We start from the raw sequence: 18,694 nt of genomic DNA, 5'->3' as shown, positions 1-18,694 counted from the left end.
TATAATATTCATATTAATACCGTATTATAATGTAATTTCGAAAGACGTACGAAAAAATTGTAAACCTTTACACAACAAGCGATTCTATTCAAATTGTTGACTATATTAATTTCACTACATTTGCATAAAGACAATAATATTGTAATCGAAAACTATAAACTGCCGTTTTAAAGTCTGGTATAAATTTACATATTGAGTCGATTATTTAGTCAAAATTCAAAATCATATTATTCAGTATAATATGCCTTCAAGGGTTGTTTGCAACGGCATGTTCAAAATAATTAAAATAAACGTTTACTTGTTCATTCGCCCGTGAAACAACATTATAGATATTGAGAAATATAATTAACTTATAATATGTAAATGCAGCAGAGTTAGCGGGTTTTTTTGGGTTAACTCCAATTTTTTTATTATTTAACTAAAAATGTAGGTTTTATTGGGCAAATCCTAAAAACCCACGGTTTTAGGTCAATGCATTACTTGAACCTAAGAAATAGTCTATCAAATGTAGGTTACAGAAATGGTAACCAAAACTTCGCCTACCATTATTATTAATTATCATAAACAAGCTATTTTAAAAATGAAGCGTTTAGGTAAAACAAAAAAATGTACATACATAAAGTGTTTTAACTGAATGTGACAGGTTTGAATAGTATGATATCATTATCAATTGCAACATCGTCAATCATTTATAACTACAACTATCGCATATTTCAGAATATACGTACCCTTCATGTATCATTTTTTTTTATATAAAAGTAATTTAATAATTTGTACACAACTGAGAAACTTGATTAAGTTTAAAAAACGCCTACTGCTTTTGAAAAAGTCAGAATTACCATTACCTTCGCGTATTTTTTTAAATTACAAAATAAAAAAACCACTCACATTTTAACTTAAAAAAGTATATTACTTTAATAATAATAAAAAAAATGTCTTACGAAATTGTTTTTTAGCTGGATTTCATAATGTTGTATTGTTAACATAAATTACACACTCACCTGAAACATAAAAACAATTAATTAACACATTTTTCAGAATATTAAATCTTAAAGGCGAAGTAAAAGTTGTATAATCTTATAATATCAATATAATAATTAAGTGAACATTTTTTTTTTTTGGTATTGATCGGTGAACATTTTTGAATAATTAATATTTAAAAGTGGAAATGCAGTAAAGTTGCGTGGAAAGCTTAAAAAAAATGTGTTTTACATCTATTTTCACTTACATGTTTAAAATAACCATAAAAAACTATAAATTTACTATATTTTTTTGATAAAACAAATGAAAAGTGGATAATGTATCCATGACTGTTCACATGCAAAATTAGATACACATTAGTGATAAGCATTTAAGTGATTTTAATCAAACTTTAACTGATCACTTTTAATTTAAAACGATAATTATTTATTTTAGTTAAGTTCAAATTATACTAGGTACGCCATCTGCCAGTATAATTTGATATAAAACTATAGCCAGCGCCATCTCGTGGTTAATCTAAACTATCTGCTTAGTTCCTTATTATTCATATGAACATTACATAAAGTTCGCAATAACATAATGTATTTTATTAACCTAACGCAAAAATGGTTATCTTTATGCGGTTGTTTTGATAATGTATCTTTGCTAAGCATATTTTATTTTGTAAATTAAGATTGTACTAAATTCGAAAAAGTAATTTCTACTCTAAAATTTGGGCAAACTATTGAGGGAAACGTTATAGGAAATGTTTTTAAACATTCGCATGTACAATAAGATTTCGTTTTTAAAATGTTGCTTGGAATTTGATCAAAAACAATAAAAAATGAACAAGTATGGAAAAAATATTAACAACATAACAGTACACCATAAACAAACGATGAAAATACTTTTACTGTCATAATATATTTATATCTATGGCAAGCAAGTCATAAAGGACCCTTGAAAAGTTCAAGGCCATTGAAAATTTGCGCGCGCATTAAGCAAATTAAACATGTGCTACAGCTCTCAGACTTTGTTTTTATTTATAAATAGAACCGCATGAATTATTTAATGTCTACTACAACAATAAATAACATTCAATCCTACAATATGTGTTTCAAACTTTTTGTTCGAGCATAACTAATAAATATTAAAATACTAATAACTAATAAAAAGAAAAGTATTATTTTGTTAAATTTGTTTGATTACTTCATGGTTTTTTATTCGCTGGGGTAAAAATGTGGTTATGTAGCATAAATTTATTAGACTACATTTAATAACCAATTTATTAACAAACTAAAACTTAAATATTTTAAACTATAAAATATTTAAAATTTGAAAACAATGTTGTTTGAATAGTTTTAATTTTTAAATAAAATTCAAAAGTTATACTGAACATTTTTTTTTTAACTAATTTATTATATGTTTAACAGCATTAGAGCTTTCAGTTTTATTAAATTACTTAAATATCATTTTAATTTTTCAATTCGATTGAATTGAAAAATAATTACTTTGTATTCTACCAATATATAATTACAATAATTATTATGCGTAATGTATATGCACTTTTCAGTGCAACAAATAATTAAACGACATTAACTTTATGTTTCACATAAACTAATTATGTACTTATGTCAATTATCTAAGAGATAATAAAAATAAAATTGTAAGGAAAACTAGTTCTGATAGTTCAAGTTATGAGCCGGTTACAAAAACAAAGTATAGGCAACCGGCTCCGCACGTCTGTCATTTTAGTAGTAACCTTGCCAGTTGTGAGGCGCTAAAATTGAAAGGGTTTTGAAAATAATATCAGAGTACATAATATGATATATCTGTTTTTTATTTTTAAGATATAAATTAAAAACCAATAGATAATATAATTAGTTTTATAAGATAACGGGCAGGAGATTTGTTATAACCTTTCACTTTTTATAGAATTCTTACTGATTGGACAAATATAATTATTGTGTTTAACGACGGCCGTTCCTAAGTGGTAATCAATTGACCTTCACAAAAACACAATCATTTTGTTCATACTAATTGATTAACGTTAACAAGTAAAATGCAACTACGTGAAAAAATTTCGTCCAATAACCGTGTTGTAGGTGCTTAGTAATAATAACAAATTAAAAATTATTTTCTTTACATTTTTTTAAATTATAAAAGAGAACTATGCGAATTAAATATTAGTAAAACCGTACAATATATATTATTATAAACCGTGCTTACACCTACCGGAAGTACCTATTTAGTAATAACACCGTGAGAATGAAATTGCATTCAAAGTACTTTGTTTACAAAACCCTATCCGTTCAATTCCCGCCTACAACAAACAACGAGGAACATCAAAACCATATAATTAATTAATTATACATAAAATATATATTGCATACGCCCACATATAAATATTTGAAGCATTAATGAATTGTATTTTTTTTTTAATTACCAAGGTTTCGACTGACAATCGTGTCAAGAACGAAAAATGAATTGAAAAACAATATTGTCTTACAGAATAGTAATTGAAGCTTTTAAGTGATTATTATTATCCCTTGCGGTTTTTTTGTCATTGCATGTTTGGCATATTGATGTTATTTTACTCATCGTTATCACGTGTTTAGAATACACATGTGTTTATGTGGTGTTCCAATCCTTGTCGTTATTATATAGATAAAGTGATGTGTTTTTATATATTTATTGTAATGTTTTATAACTGACAAATTACTTTTGAATAATCTTTATCGTATACTGTATTGTATCTTTATACAGTGTGTGCGACAATATTGTACACAGTTAACGAAGTATGAATTGTGATTATTAAAATACTAGTTACAATCAAAGAAAAAAAATTATTGTAAAATAACGATAAACGATAACAACACTGTATTAATAAGCGCTTATCACTTGTTCCATATAAAACTATTCATAATTTCTTTAGTATTATACTGTCATTTAATAAAATCGAATGTCAATTTAATAAAATAATAGAATGTCATTTAATTAACAAATCGAAGTTGGGTTAGCATCCAGTCAAGTTACGCACAGTTAATGATAGCACAACAGTTAAGTTATTATAGAATTAGTCACGACGAAAAATAATAACCTAAAGCCAAATTATTAATAAAACATAATCTCAAAACAAGGAAATATTAAAATGGCCTAAAACTGATTTCAATTTCATTCATAATATTCTTCAAAATTAATTTATAAAGGTTACTTACTTAAAAGCTATTTTAAATAGTACCGTTCATTGATAATTTTTAACTTATCCGTTAACACGTTAAATTAAAAATCTATGGACTCAAGTAAAGCGAGTAAATAAATTACTGACTTTTGTAACACTTTAACTAGTTACTGTTCAGCTTTGTCACAGATAGGAAAATGTATGAATACCTACTTCACAATAGTCTATAACACCACTACGAGTGTTGAATACAGCTATCATAAAAATGCAATTAGATAAAATACAAATAGTGTGTATTTATACACACAATAAATCTTGGTGCAGCGTCAACGGTTACTACAATGGCAATATTGTCATAATAATATTATGCATTGTGTTGTTACCGGTGATCGCACCGAGTGAGCGAATAAAACAGAATTTAATTGAATTTCAGACGTATTAAAAAGTTTTCTCTATTGTCCAATTGTTGAACACGCTGGCGAGAGCGGCGGCGTTTAATAAAAAGTTTTAGTACAATGAAATTCAAATCGAAAGAAAACGAACGCGCCAAAAACGTATTTGGCTACAACGGCGGATATTATTATTATGACCAGAGGGAAAACTGTTTTTCGCGCGTTGACGTTGCACATGACGACATCACGTTAAATAGAAGAATATTATAATACAGTTGTGTACGATTAAAACCGATCAGCCGAGAAGAAAGCCAGACAATGGAAAACAATAGTATTTTCTCCAATTATAGTATCTGCCGTTGCTGGGGCCGCGATCACGACGACGGTGGTGGTGGCGAATGGTGGTGGCTAGTGAAAGTCAGGGCCGAAAAATATCCAATGTTGTTACTATAGTGTACATATATATATATATGTATATATTATGGTCCATAGGGTTTTTGTTTGGTGTACAAAATTTGGTATTGTTAATGCACCACGGGCGTGACTGATCTGTCGAGGCGATGCGGAGGAGTGGGAGACAGAGAGAGAGGTAAAGATTGTCTTTCTGGACTGTGGAGACATAATATATACGCAAACGGAGCATCACGACTAAGTAGAATAGTGTTATAGACAACAACGAGGAGAAGGAGTCTGTTATTGAACCACTCTAGGTAGGTACGCGTGGTTACCTATGTGTGCATTCTTTTTCGCTCCGGCTGATACCATTTTTGAGTTCGTTGGCACTGACGCGTCGGAGAGCCTTGGACGATTTATTTTATATACTTTTAATGACACAATAATGAGCCTACCCCAGCGTAACGTAAACGCAACCGATATATACCTTCCTTCTCTTAGTGTTTATCTCTTAAAATTCTCCACTACAAAATGTGTATTGAACAAATTTGAAAATGAATTTAAACAGAACTTATGAGTTTATGTAAAAAAAAAAATTAATTTACAAATTGACACCAAATAGGCACTTTTTAGTTTAAAGGGTGTAGGGATAATCCACAAATACTCAATTCATACTATATAGCTCTATTGGGTGATTTTTTACTCCTTCAAACACCACTCAGGTGATGTTAAATAATTAAACGAACATTGCATAATACTTCTTATACTTTATAGTTGTAGATTAATGGATGTATACATTTTTTACTCAAATCCAATTTAAGTTTTTAGGATGTATGTTATGCCAGTAATTAAATAACTAGTTTTTTTTATTAAAAAATATTATATAAGTATCCGCCATTACTAATTACTCGATTTATTGCACAAAAGACACTTCAGAACTTACATAAGTCTACACAATACGTAGAATACTTCAAATGTTCATTACACAATTTAAAATTTTTATGAAAAAGGTTTAATAGTAAACGGATTTAAATTATATAAAAAAAAAAACGTTTAAATAAAATGAATTATTGACATTCGAATATTCGACATTGTCGTAAAGTAAATAATAATCCTAGTCTAAGTACGAAAATTGAATGTAATAAACGAGTTAATGAGACAGAGCTAGTCCTGTAAAAATGTTAAAGAAAAATATCTATACCATACAATTTAAATGCATTTTTTTAAACACAATTTAAATAAATAGTTGTCTTAAAATCCTCAACAACTATACAGGGGTATCACGACGTGTTGATAAAGTTGTATACATTTTAGATGATTTTTTTTTTAAATTATCTTCAGAAACATTCTGTACCCATTGCACAAGATTAAACCGATATGATATTTTTTAAATCAGAGTTCAGCCTCCCGAAATAGGTCTAATTTCAAGGTATCGAAAAATATTGGACCGCGCGATATATTGTTACCTACTCTGAATACAATATAATATACACCTAATACCTACATAATACAATTAATTTAAACGAGGTTATTCTGCTGGTGGTGGGTGTTTGACTTTTGTTTTGCAAAAAAATAAAAAGCAACACAGCTGCCGCGAGAACGTTGTTGTATATAAATAGTAGTCGCTATTGTAATCGCTATCAATTGTCGCGTCGCCATGAATAAAATATTATGTACTTTTTGCGTTCTGTCACCGGCATCTGTAACAGCCGTCAACATACAATACCACAGTAGCATATTACCATAGCAAAAGGGTTATTGAACGATTGTGGACACACGAGAAAAATGGTATTGATATTAATATATAGACTTAAAAAAATAGGCATACATAATATATTATATGTATGCATTGACGCATTGCACCGCCAACGGTGAGGCAACGACGACAGCACATTAATCCATATTGGAAGCACGTGCGCCCCCTATGCAGGATAATTCAATTATTTGTATTATTAATAACCATTATATTTATTTATTTACTCAAACGGTAATAGCTCGAGCCACACGATAGAAGTAAAAAACGTAAATAGAAAAAAAATAGATAGATATATGTTGTATATATTTTACTCGTGCAGATCGGCCGAAAAGTTTCGCCGCGTCGCTAATGATGTGTCAAGGTTATTTTTTCCCATACTATTCTTCTATTAACACGTCTTCCTTATTTGTCCTCGCAGTCCACACTCAAATCGTACATCAATGGAATGTTACAAATAAAACTACAGCAACAACGCGTACAAAAGATGGCGGTCCAAAAAACGTTTTTCCTAAACAATTGCGTTAAAAAAAAAAAAAAAATAGAGCCCACACTCTTCCACTATTCTAATCTTCTTTAAACGCGTCTCATCTTTGAATGTCTTTAGACGTCGACCAGGTAAATAAACACCTTCACCGCACACCCACAAACATAATATTATATAGTAGGTACCTCTTCTTCCTACACGTTATCGGTGCGTACCGCACATACGTATCCGGTTTTGCACGGTTTTATAGAAGAAAAATATAACACAGTAATCATGCAGCGGAAATATTCGCGAAATAAACTCATCATACGTTTATTTATTACCGTTATAAAAACGACGCCGAACGGAAGAGGTCGATTATTATATTATTAAGATCACAAGTAAATATGATTGCCAAACGCTTCAGGCTACGACGACGGTCCGACATATAAGCGCCGCGACTAAAAAACAAAAATCTGATTTAATACATAGAATTTAAACGGAATTTCGCGACCAGAGTATCTTCCTATTATTTCAAAAAAATTATTGCCACGATAACCTGTGTGTACATGTAAATATTTTGTTTTTTTATACATACAGATAATATACACATATGTTTAACACGTAAATCGTACGATAACTGTACCTAATTTCTTTTAACTCTATTATTATTATTATTATTGAAAATTATAGAACTCTAACAACGTCAATCATCTTAAACGGACAGATCAACGCCAAAATATCTCGATAATTTTGGCGTATAAAATATACGAGAAGCCATTTTATACAATACAAATAAATTTGTTTTTTTTATCTTAATATTATTATTTTTTATCTTAACGAGCCGATGAACCAGCAGTACCGCCCTCCATAGGCTGAGGTGCGCGGTATTAAGATTTACCGTTGTCGGCCGTGTATGTTTTTCAAGATGACTCATCGCCATAACGTAAAAGATTTAATATTTATTACCATCGACAAACGTCATTAGTGTTATACACAATATTTATGGATGTTATTATATTTATGCGAAAAAACAGAAAACAGAACTACACTCGCTTTGGCATTTTCAGTTATATATCTTCTTTATTATATATATATATATATATTAGGATGACACCGCACACTTGTCTAGTGGCAACACTCGTCGCTATTGTGTGGCAACTAAATACTGCATACGTTCTAAGGCCAGTACGCTATTTTTTTTTTTTTTTTTACACTAAAACCTAAATTTAATTTTTAATACAACAAAACATATGACATGGCAAACGTTTTATTATAATTTATAATTATTATTATACTCATCAATCGTTATGCGAAAACACGCGTATGTATTGTTTCGCATACGATAGGCTTGTGAATTCAGATAAACTAAATAATAACAAGCGCTAATTGATGTCATACAAATAATTGAGAACACAATAACCGACACGAAAGGTAAACAATGAAGTTAATTAACGCATAATTTGTAAAGGAATTTTATGGAGCATAAGAATAATTAGGTGCCAGACATTGAAACGATGAAGCAGTAATTAAGGCATTTGAAACCATCGTTGTATAAATGTTACACACAGTTGCAAAAATAACATAATATAGTATTAATAACACAACAACCAACTAAAATGTACCTCATAGAATATATTTTACATTCCGTGGACTGACAAAACTTATATTGTAGTTGTTGAGGACGTACAAACATTGCGTACAATGAATCCAACACACACAAAAAAAAAAATACAAAGACAATTTTTTTTACTATACTTATTTACCACAATTTTAAACCCAAGTTTCAATAACTATGACAGTAATATTAGTAGAATAATTTATTTACAAATTACAGTAGTGTAACAATAAATCAAAATTATGTCAAATTAAATTGTCATGTGGTGTCACTGCACACTGAGAGATTTTGTATTACAATCAAAACACGATCATAATTAAAGAGAAACAAATTGTAAAATTGGAAGATGTTTTTTAGATAAATTAGTTTATTGAATTAAATAGAATAAATAACATGACATAAAAAATAATACAATTATAATTTTTCAAATGTATTATTTTACTTTGATCTGGGTTTAAATACCTAGGTTACTGTACATTGGTCACAATTATATATTATAGACAATAATTTACTAATCGAAAAGATATTTCAAGTTCTACACGGGATATATATGTACGAAATGGCAAATGATAGACACAACCACGATTAACTAGATAAAAACTGTTACAACTGAACCAACCTGTCTATAGTTTCCATTTTAACAAAATTGCTCTTCTATGACACTTATTCCAATTATTTGGGGTCGACATAGTAACGATATAATTGAATATCAATACAAGATTTTCTCTTTTAAAATGTAGGTACATAAAATACGTGTTAGGACTACTCCTAAAAAATAAGTAGGTAGACATTGAAAAAACGAGAAAATTGAACAGACGTTTCATTACATTTATCACTATTTCTTCTTTTGTTTTTTTATTGAAAAATACTTTTCCGGTCGCGTTTATAATAACGAATGTCTTGAAAAACTAAACGTCAACACGCACAAAATGCATAAATTTCACTTTATAGAAATTCTCTTTTATAGTTATTCGTGTAAAGCGCTGGTTACACAGTATGTATCAATGAATAATATCCTCGCGATGTTATATGACAAATCGGCATACATTTTTTAAATTGATTTCCTAAACAATTTGAACATACTGTCGGTTAAAAACAGGTGTTAGCAATACCATAAATGCTGTGATGTAGTCATCAGCGTTACGAAAACAAAACAAAATATCAGCACCAAATTTTTTTATAATTAATTTTAAAATTTTTAAAATTTTTGTCAATAGGTTCGAACAGCGTTTGCCGTCAATGTTCTCTGAATATTATTATTTAAACTTGTGTTCCGGTTATGGGATCTAGTAGCAACGCATTTTTACACTGAAACACACTTTTATCCATCAACTGACAAGATACACCTAAACGTGTTGCTATGCAGAGGAGCGACACAGTTTTTTTCAAACGTGTTAGAATCGTTCATCACCGGAACGATATTACATTGCTCTAATATATGTGTATAATAATAAGCCGTATAACTGCGGTTCCTACTTCCTATACGAGTTTCCGGTCCGATAGCGCCTGAGATGATAGTTTGTTGGTCGATTCGTTACTCCAATATTATTATAACCAATAACAAGCAACAATGCCGGGTCCGATGGAGTTTGCCTGAGTTATTTGCATTACACTCAAAACTAGTACAAGTTACAACAGAAGACAATCGAAGGTAAAGACGAATAACAGCAACGTGCAAACCAAAACTGCGAAGGCAAAAATGAAACTATAAAAAATGTAGGTCTATAGTAAAAAAATCGACGTTGTCTCCCGCGTACACGCGTTTATGCGGTGATCTCGTGATATTATTTGTTATTTTCTTTTCTCTATATCAGTCGGTCATAACGGTACCGCGGCCAAGTAAAAAACGCACAGATTTCAGCTGCAATCGTCCTGATGGGGCACACGATTTCGTGTTTATAGGTTGTACAGGGTGATTCTCTGGATATGGACCAGTATCAACACCGTTAGCTCACATTTAGTAAATCCATCCTGTACACGGGCTATTGTTGTGCAAGACATGCTGTATACTACAGCCAGCATCTCCATATACCACCTGCGTCTCAAAGAAAAGAGGCCCGCATCCAGGTCTCCCTCGTCTATGTCTAATTAACAAATTCTACAATAAGCCGACGGCACGGATCCGGGAACGCCATCATAAATAAATATTAAAAATAAATAAAGTAAATGACAATAAATGTTTTTATAAATTATTTCCAAATTAAAATCACATAATGCTAAAAAGTAAGAAATTTAAAGACTTGTCAGAGAAATCAGGCTGGTCATAGTTAACCAATCGACTAATAAAATTATGATTGTCTAATACATTTTTTGGGTTTTTCATTTATATATAATTTAAACTTTGTATACTTAAGGCTTGTACATCTTTACTACGGTCTTTTAAAAAATATTAAAACATTTCTTTGAAATCAACAGTTTTCTGTAGTAATAATATGTCGTCAAATGTCGCCATCATTTTGTTATTTATAGATTTACAGCACTAATTTGCCTTTTAAGATACATACATGAGCGTAGGACGCATTGGTCGTGGAAAACCATATAAACTAGTCTTAAACAACGGCCGAGTACAAAAAAAAAAAAATTACCGGATTCAAGAAAGATTAATAGCCCGGTTTTAACACCTCGCCTAAGTGCTTGTACCTGATGAATTTGCATTATAGCAGTAAAGAAAATATCCGTGGCAGTCTGATATGAAGATATCCCACGCGTCACCTACATATGATAATGTAAGTACAAGTTGTACGGGTTCTTTTGCACATCGCATGGCTTGCTTTTAAAAATGTCGACCGGAAATAAAAGCTATTGCATTCTGTAGCTTAAGCTCGCACGCAATGCATAATATCGATGAAAATACACAGTAAGATAGGGACAAGTGGAATAATTGTAAACGAATGGGGCAAATGTGAATGCAATTTTTTAAATAGATAGAACAATGTTCATATTTTTTTTAATTATGTGGTTTATTAACATCTTATCGTTAATAGTATGGAGTTAAATTTGAAAATATTTTATTACTTTATTAAAAAAAATTGCATATACATTTGTTTCATTCGTTTACAATTACCCCACTTAACCCCCTATTGTGTATCTATTTCTATACGTATATAACTCAATTTCCCAAATGTATGTTCTCCTGACACGTATTACCTCGATTTACAAAAGCGCAAATTTCAGTCGGTTATTGAATAAATACAAGCACAATATGTTATGGTTATTTTGAATATAAACTGGGGAACAAGCTTACACGGGGCGTATCAAGTCAGATAATGTACGCAATTTGAGTAGTCCTGTTCAAAAAGAAAACACCGAAAATAATAAATTGAGAGAAGATAGTAATAACGTGTGTAACAATTGTACTCGATAGACGTTTAATTGATTTGCTAATTTACTTCAATTAGCGCTCATGATGGTTTTCACTATGAGAATAGGATCTAAAAATTAACCTTATGAAAAACAGTAATTGTTGTTTTTTAAATGAACCGAATGGTAGTCTGTTCGTGCTCCGACCATGTATAATATAATATGGTGTAATTTGATGTAATATTTTTAGTCTTATCTCTATCGGAGGATGTCTGAATGCCATTTGGTGAGCGATTGAGGAGTGGGCGGTTGGGCGTACGACATAAGGACGGGAAACAATATTATTGCTTTTCAAATCGAAAAGAAGCTCTAAAAACAGTATCGTTGTACGGCAGATCACGTTATTGGCCATTAAACATAAACAATGTGTCGACTCCTTAACATTGTTTTACTTGTAACACATGACTACCGCCAAACCCGTCGGATGTTAGATATTTTATTCGTTTTGGACCTCAACCGAGAATTGGTCGAATCGCAATGACATACATAAATATAATGTGTACCTAATAACATATAATCGTCGTTGTAATAATAATAACAATATGTGCTCACGCATTATACACGATAAGGATATTAATTTTATTGAAGTATATATACTAGGTTAGTAATGGTCAACAACCATTTACAAGTAGTAAAGTACCGTCATAATATTCGAAGAATTCGACGATAAAACATAGTATTGGATATGAAATTTAAGTACATAAACAGCTGTTTTACGACTTTCGAATATTCAATAACGTAAAATTATACAATAAGACAGGACCTTGGCGACCATTAAAATATTATTTAATACGTCTCAACGTAATTGCATTTTAAGAAAATCAATATCTCGAAATTGTTCATACCACACACCGTACCTCCTAGCAGGTCGTAAATAATATAGTGTTAAGCCTCGTTATTATTCACTAGATACACCATTGCACATGGTTTCTCCTCAATGATATATTTTAATACTAACAGATATTCACCGAAATAAAAGCGGACAGACAGGATTAGGGTATGGTTGACACAAGTTGCAAAGAAGATAATATAACTTCATAGTGCTAAAATATAATTTTTAATATAATTAAAATTCAACTTAGTTTTACTAAGTATTGTTAATCTTTAGGGAATCCGGGTTATGAAATTTTTAATTAAATTCAAATCTTAATTATAATAAGACTTTTAAGCACTGCGTACATAACACTCTACAGCAATGTTTCAATTATTTAACAACACATATAATGGAATACAAATCACTCTTGTTATTAATTCTTTGGGTTTTTTCAAATTTTCACATTAAGTGCATTTTTTTACAATTTCACAGGAACGACGTTTAAAAATAAAATAATGTTATACAACCCCATGTATTTAATAAACTTAACCTGTCCTTTAGGACACTACGTTGCTAAATAACTAAGATAAAAAAACTTTGTTTTGTGAAAACTTTGTTTTATATCCAGACGTAAATTAAATAAATAATTTTGCAATTTTCTGTACGACCAAACATAATTATAGAGTGGTAAAATTATACCATAAACCGCTATGTAATTTATTTAGAATATATAGTACATAATATACCTAATATTATGCAGTATGCACTTACAATAATTGTAAGCTTATGATAACCATTATAGGAATTTTAGGTGTGGTACAAAATTGCTTTTATCGGTATTCAAGATGACGATTTACTATATTTTCTTTGTAATTATGTTAAATTTATTTCTGATTTTACGCTCAAGAATACAACACAGGTACACTTTATCGATGCTGCAACCAGAAACTTGATGAGAATTACGGTTTTCCGAACAAAAAACGCAATGTTGCTGAAAATCGAATGGTTCGAAAATACTAGTGAGTGGGTCCCACAGATCTAAAATTAAAACTGCATGATCCATATTTTTTTTTTGCTTTAGGCGTTTGTTTACGGTCACGAGTGCAGAGTGTGACGCTTGCCAATTACCCGTGGATACACTTCAAACCAGCGGCTTACGGTTTTCCATAAAAGTTATTGAAAAACATGTGAATATATCAATTTTTTTTGTTAACAAATAGTCCCCAGCATTTAACACATTATGTGGGATTTTCTATGGGGGAAACACTGTAAAACTGTGTGAAATACATAAAATGTACAAACAACAATATTATATTTACTATATTTAGGTGCGATGCTTTCTAGGTTATAGTTATAAAAACCGAGTGTATTTGTAAAGATTTGAATCGGTAGCGAAGCTAATCTCTATCTTATAGACACCTAAATTTACAATTTATGTTCTCTGTGTACGCAACTCACAAATTCTTCAAATTGTAAAGTACATGCACGAATACAGCCTATTGTTGGAACTTAAACTTTTGTAAACTAGAAAATATACAGCACATTTTTCCCGAAGGGACTTATTGTTATTTGTAACCTCCAAACCTAAAAAAAACGACTTTAAAACTTCAATCATCGACTGCAGGAGATGAACTATTACTGAAACTATAAAATTATAATCACCCGCAAACGAACGTTTCTATTTGGCATATTATAGTCCAAAAGTCATAAAAAAAAAGCTAAAGATTTGTTTTTAAAAACATGTGAAATTCGCAGTTGAAGTCGTGGTACTACAAGTTGTCAACAAAAAATGAAGAAGACGTAAAAAGGAACACAAAACTACTGTTGTGTAGAAAGTGATCTTTACCGGTTTTGGATTCTGCGGGCCATTGGTAAGATCCGTGGAATTGACAGTGAAAACATAGTTTAATATGTTTTTACTCGTATCGTTATTATAGTGTTGTAGTCCCGTCACAGCCGTTTTATTATGTTATAAAATAGTTAAATGTTATCTATCGTTAATAGCTTGTGTGCCGTACGAGTTTTTTGGACAGACTGTCGCCAAAAAAGCGCATAGCACGTTTGGAGTTTCTCTATTTTTTACTCTCCATAATTTGAGCTTTGGATATCTTGTCGTTGATGTGGTTTTTATCACTTGTAATTCGCGTATACTCGATTCAAAGTAGTCAACGTGCTCCGAGTTCTGACTGCCAGTGCCCGACGTGAATACATATGAGCACATGCATAAGTAATTTGTTTGGAAGTCAACGACGCGGACATGCAACCGGTTCTCGAGGCGGGCAAGTGAGAGGGAGACTGGATAGACATTGAAAATGCACATAATATGAAAAATCAGGTCAATTGGTCACAACGTGTGACGGCCGGGCTGAAGATTTTTATTGGCTATTTCACGGTCGCGAGATTAGAATAGAATTTTCATTATCGTTTGCAATTATTATGGATATTGTTAGGTCTGCGTGTTAACTACAACAATAGTTGTTGTACTAACCACCGGACGTGTACAAAGTATATTTATTTGATTTGCTCAATTTTCGCAATTGGCCAAAAAAAAAAATACTAATACATTTTTTATTTAAACGCAGCAAATGTTTGATATTTACCCAAAATAATACAGGTTTTATAGGGTTTATGAATATCCCAAAAAACTCAACTGCCAAATATGAATTTTCGAATTGCAACAATTTGGGTGGTAAACATTTTGAGGTGGATCCTATGTTCTGCCATTAAAATTAATAACAATTCACTATTGTATTTATCTACACACCAAATCACCGTAATATTATACGCCTATAACGTGATGTCAACATGACACACGGAACAACATTTTCTATAAAAGAATTATTACAGAAATTACCAACTGTGCAAAATTCGTACCGAGAAGTGTTACAAAAAAAAAAATTTTGAATGACGTTTGGATATGGTCAAAATAACATTCCACATAGGAAATTTAACAATACAAGTGAACTCCTCAAAATAACTGTTATTCATAATAATATTATAAACATTAGATAGCTACCAAACAACACCTCATAAATATTGTATCTTTTTTTTTTAGAAAATTATGGTTTTTTGAAAACCAGATAAAAATCAGAATTTAATACATGTTAATTAGCGATAGCTACAATGTCTGCATGAGTAACGCACTTAAAAAAAAATAATCATCAATATTGTCCTTTGACATTTATGAACTGAGTGGTTACAGCCAATATTATTTTGCCTACTGTTAATGATACTAAAAACTAATGAGTTGACAGCAGAGTGTTGTAATCGTTGGATAACACTATTGTCCAATTAACTATTATGATAAGAAAATCTAATTAATTATCCAGGCTTCATAATTACAAAGATTATACAGATAAAACACTGCAATTAAAAGCAGACAATTTTAGTTTTATTAGACAGATTGCATTGAATGATATTAAATTATACTTTGTTAGAAGCAGACTATCGACACTACCTACATTTTCAAAATCACACTTAAGGAAGGTACATTCCTATGCTGTTACATACTTGAATTTCTATATGACCTAAAGGATGGCTCAGGTAGTTGGAAACTGTTAAAGAGCTACCTGAACGTCACAATACAGTAACAAATCATACAAATAGTTCCTAGCCTACGCTTTGACGGCAAACCGTTGGCGCAACTAAAGAATCCATCTTAGAATTAGATTCTAAAAAAAATATCTACTATGTGCAAGTACAATATCTTACCTTCTATGCATACAACATGATCCCGGATTTGCTGGGCGACAATCGGGTCCGGTATGAGTTCGATCAGGTCGTAGATGGCGTATATAGACGGATGTACGCTTTCGAACCGTTGAATCTCCTTACATATCGACAACGAGTTGTTGGAGAACGACGAGTGGTTGTGGTAGTACGATGGCCGGCTATTCATTTTTCGTTCACAGCTACGTACATCACTTTCGGTCGGACGTTAAGTCGAACGGAATAAACAGTTTGGATAGAAAAAATATATATATTAAAAAAAAAAAAAAAACGCACAATTAATCCCGACGACCGGTTTCTTGCCGCGCACGCATGGATTTTTTTTCCAATTAATATTATTAAAAAAAAAAAAACTGACGACTATTGCCGCGCAACCGATAAATACAAGACGGACCGAACGAACGTAACAGACTTGGCGTTTAGTAAACGACGGCGATATCACTCGGACCGAACGGGTTGTAATCAAAAGCGAGTACAAATAAACAAAACGCTATCTCGACCAGTTGTTGTTATCCGTGTTTACCATTAAATGGTATGTCACGACGCATGCGCCATCGGGTCACGCGTCCGACACCGACCACAGTTGCCGCGTAGTCGGACAGATGTCGCGGCCGTTCCGGTGTACAGATGGCGTCGTTTGCTGGCCCGCGCAAATTCAAAAATACACCGGACGTGATAATAATAATTTTATAATATAAACGCATATTAAATAGTACAGCAGAATAAACGAAAGCGGAAAGGACAGTTTCGATTTAAACTAAAACGTGGCGCCCATGTTCTAAACCTGCTATAATCATATATTAGCCTAATAATAATGTATAGATGTAATTAATTATGATTATAGCTGGTTTAGAACACGGCCGCTTCGTTTTTGCGTGATAAGTATACCTTCTGCGTGTTAATTTTTATCAGTGTCCGAGGCCTGTAATTAGCATATCAATGCAAACTTTTCACATCATAAAAAAAAAATCAGTGTTTTAAATGTCAAGCACGCGCTAGCTAGTCCGTACAGTCAACTACAGTTAACTGTTAATAATTATTATTCGATGTGATTGAGTGAAAAAATAAAATAATAATATTCTGTCCATCCCATAAGATGGATTACGTATAATTGACAATATTGCGTTTATATTTACTCATATTAAATAATTTAATTTAAATAATTTTTTGAATTACGCGTTTGGATAGTATTAAAAATAATATTATTCCATGTGTACTTTAAATACTTAAAAGCCTTAATACATTTTGATTATTCTTCAACAAGATTTCCTGCACATGTAATTCATGTTTTTCTGGAAAATGTTTAAAAATATGCTTATTGTGCAAATTTCTAGATTAGATTTAACATGGAATAATAAACTAAAAAAGAATAATTGTTCTTGTATGCCTGTATACATATTGTACAGTATATAGTTTTAAACAAATGTATTTCTATGTTACTTTAAATGTTCACGTAAAGATAATAAATACACAATTTTATATCACACGAATGAGAAAGTTTAAAATCCTCAGGATCCACCCTTTACTGGCCTTCGCTATATTTATTTGCATTTGACAAAGTTTTAAGACAAATATCATTAAACACTTTTGAATTAAATTTGTATAGAACCTTTTTAAAAAATCCATCGTACATTGTATATTTTTTCATCTAGAAAACATACAAAGTATATTATATGTCTTAACGATAATAGCATTTCAGCGCATATTATTCATATAGGATTCATATTTGTTTTGCATGTTGTTAGACCTTTTTCTTGGTATAAGATCTTAACAACAAATTAGTTTTTTTTTAATAAGGTTTTTTTAACCTATTTGTTACCATTAATGTCAACGTATACACCTATGCTTATTACAAACAATTTTTTAGTTAGCGAGTAAAATAACATGTTTGCCCGGAATTTCATTTGGACGCTTGGTAATATTAATACCAGGTGGAGAAAATATAAAACTCACTTCCCATAACATTTTTATTGAATACAATATATCTAGATACAATACATATTCGTTTATATTACAATAGGTATATTT

General features: G+C 31.0%; 1 protein-coding gene across 1 annotated transcript in view; it reads right to left on the bottom strand.

Moving 5' to 3' along the window:
* The window catches only part of LOC126832923 (centaurin-gamma-1A), a 66,498-nt gene extending 49,392 nt beyond the window's left edge, over positions 1-17,106 (bottom strand). Inside the window, exon 1 of the mRNA XM_050563964.1 lies at positions 16,649-17,106. Coding sequence (XP_050419921.1) covers positions 16,649-16,835 — 187 coding nt within the window. The 5' untranslated portion in view covers positions 16,836-17,106. The remainder of the gene's footprint in view (positions 1-16,648) is intronic.
* Between the last annotated feature and the right edge of the window lie 1,588 nt (positions 17,107-18,694).

The sequence above is a fragment of the Adelges cooleyi genome, unplaced genomic scaffold (assembly GCF_023614345.1).
Source record: "Adelges cooleyi isolate 19-005CV unplaced genomic scaffold, UGA_ACOO_1.1 ACOO_flye_CR_arks_rails_tigmint_CR_PRNA_167, whole genome shotgun sequence".
NCBI classification, from domain to species: Eukaryota; Metazoa; Arthropoda; class Insecta; order Hemiptera; family Adelgidae; genus Adelges; species Adelges cooleyi.
Note: the sequence above shows the minus strand (reverse complement) of the source record. Positions and strands in the feature narration are given on the sequence as shown.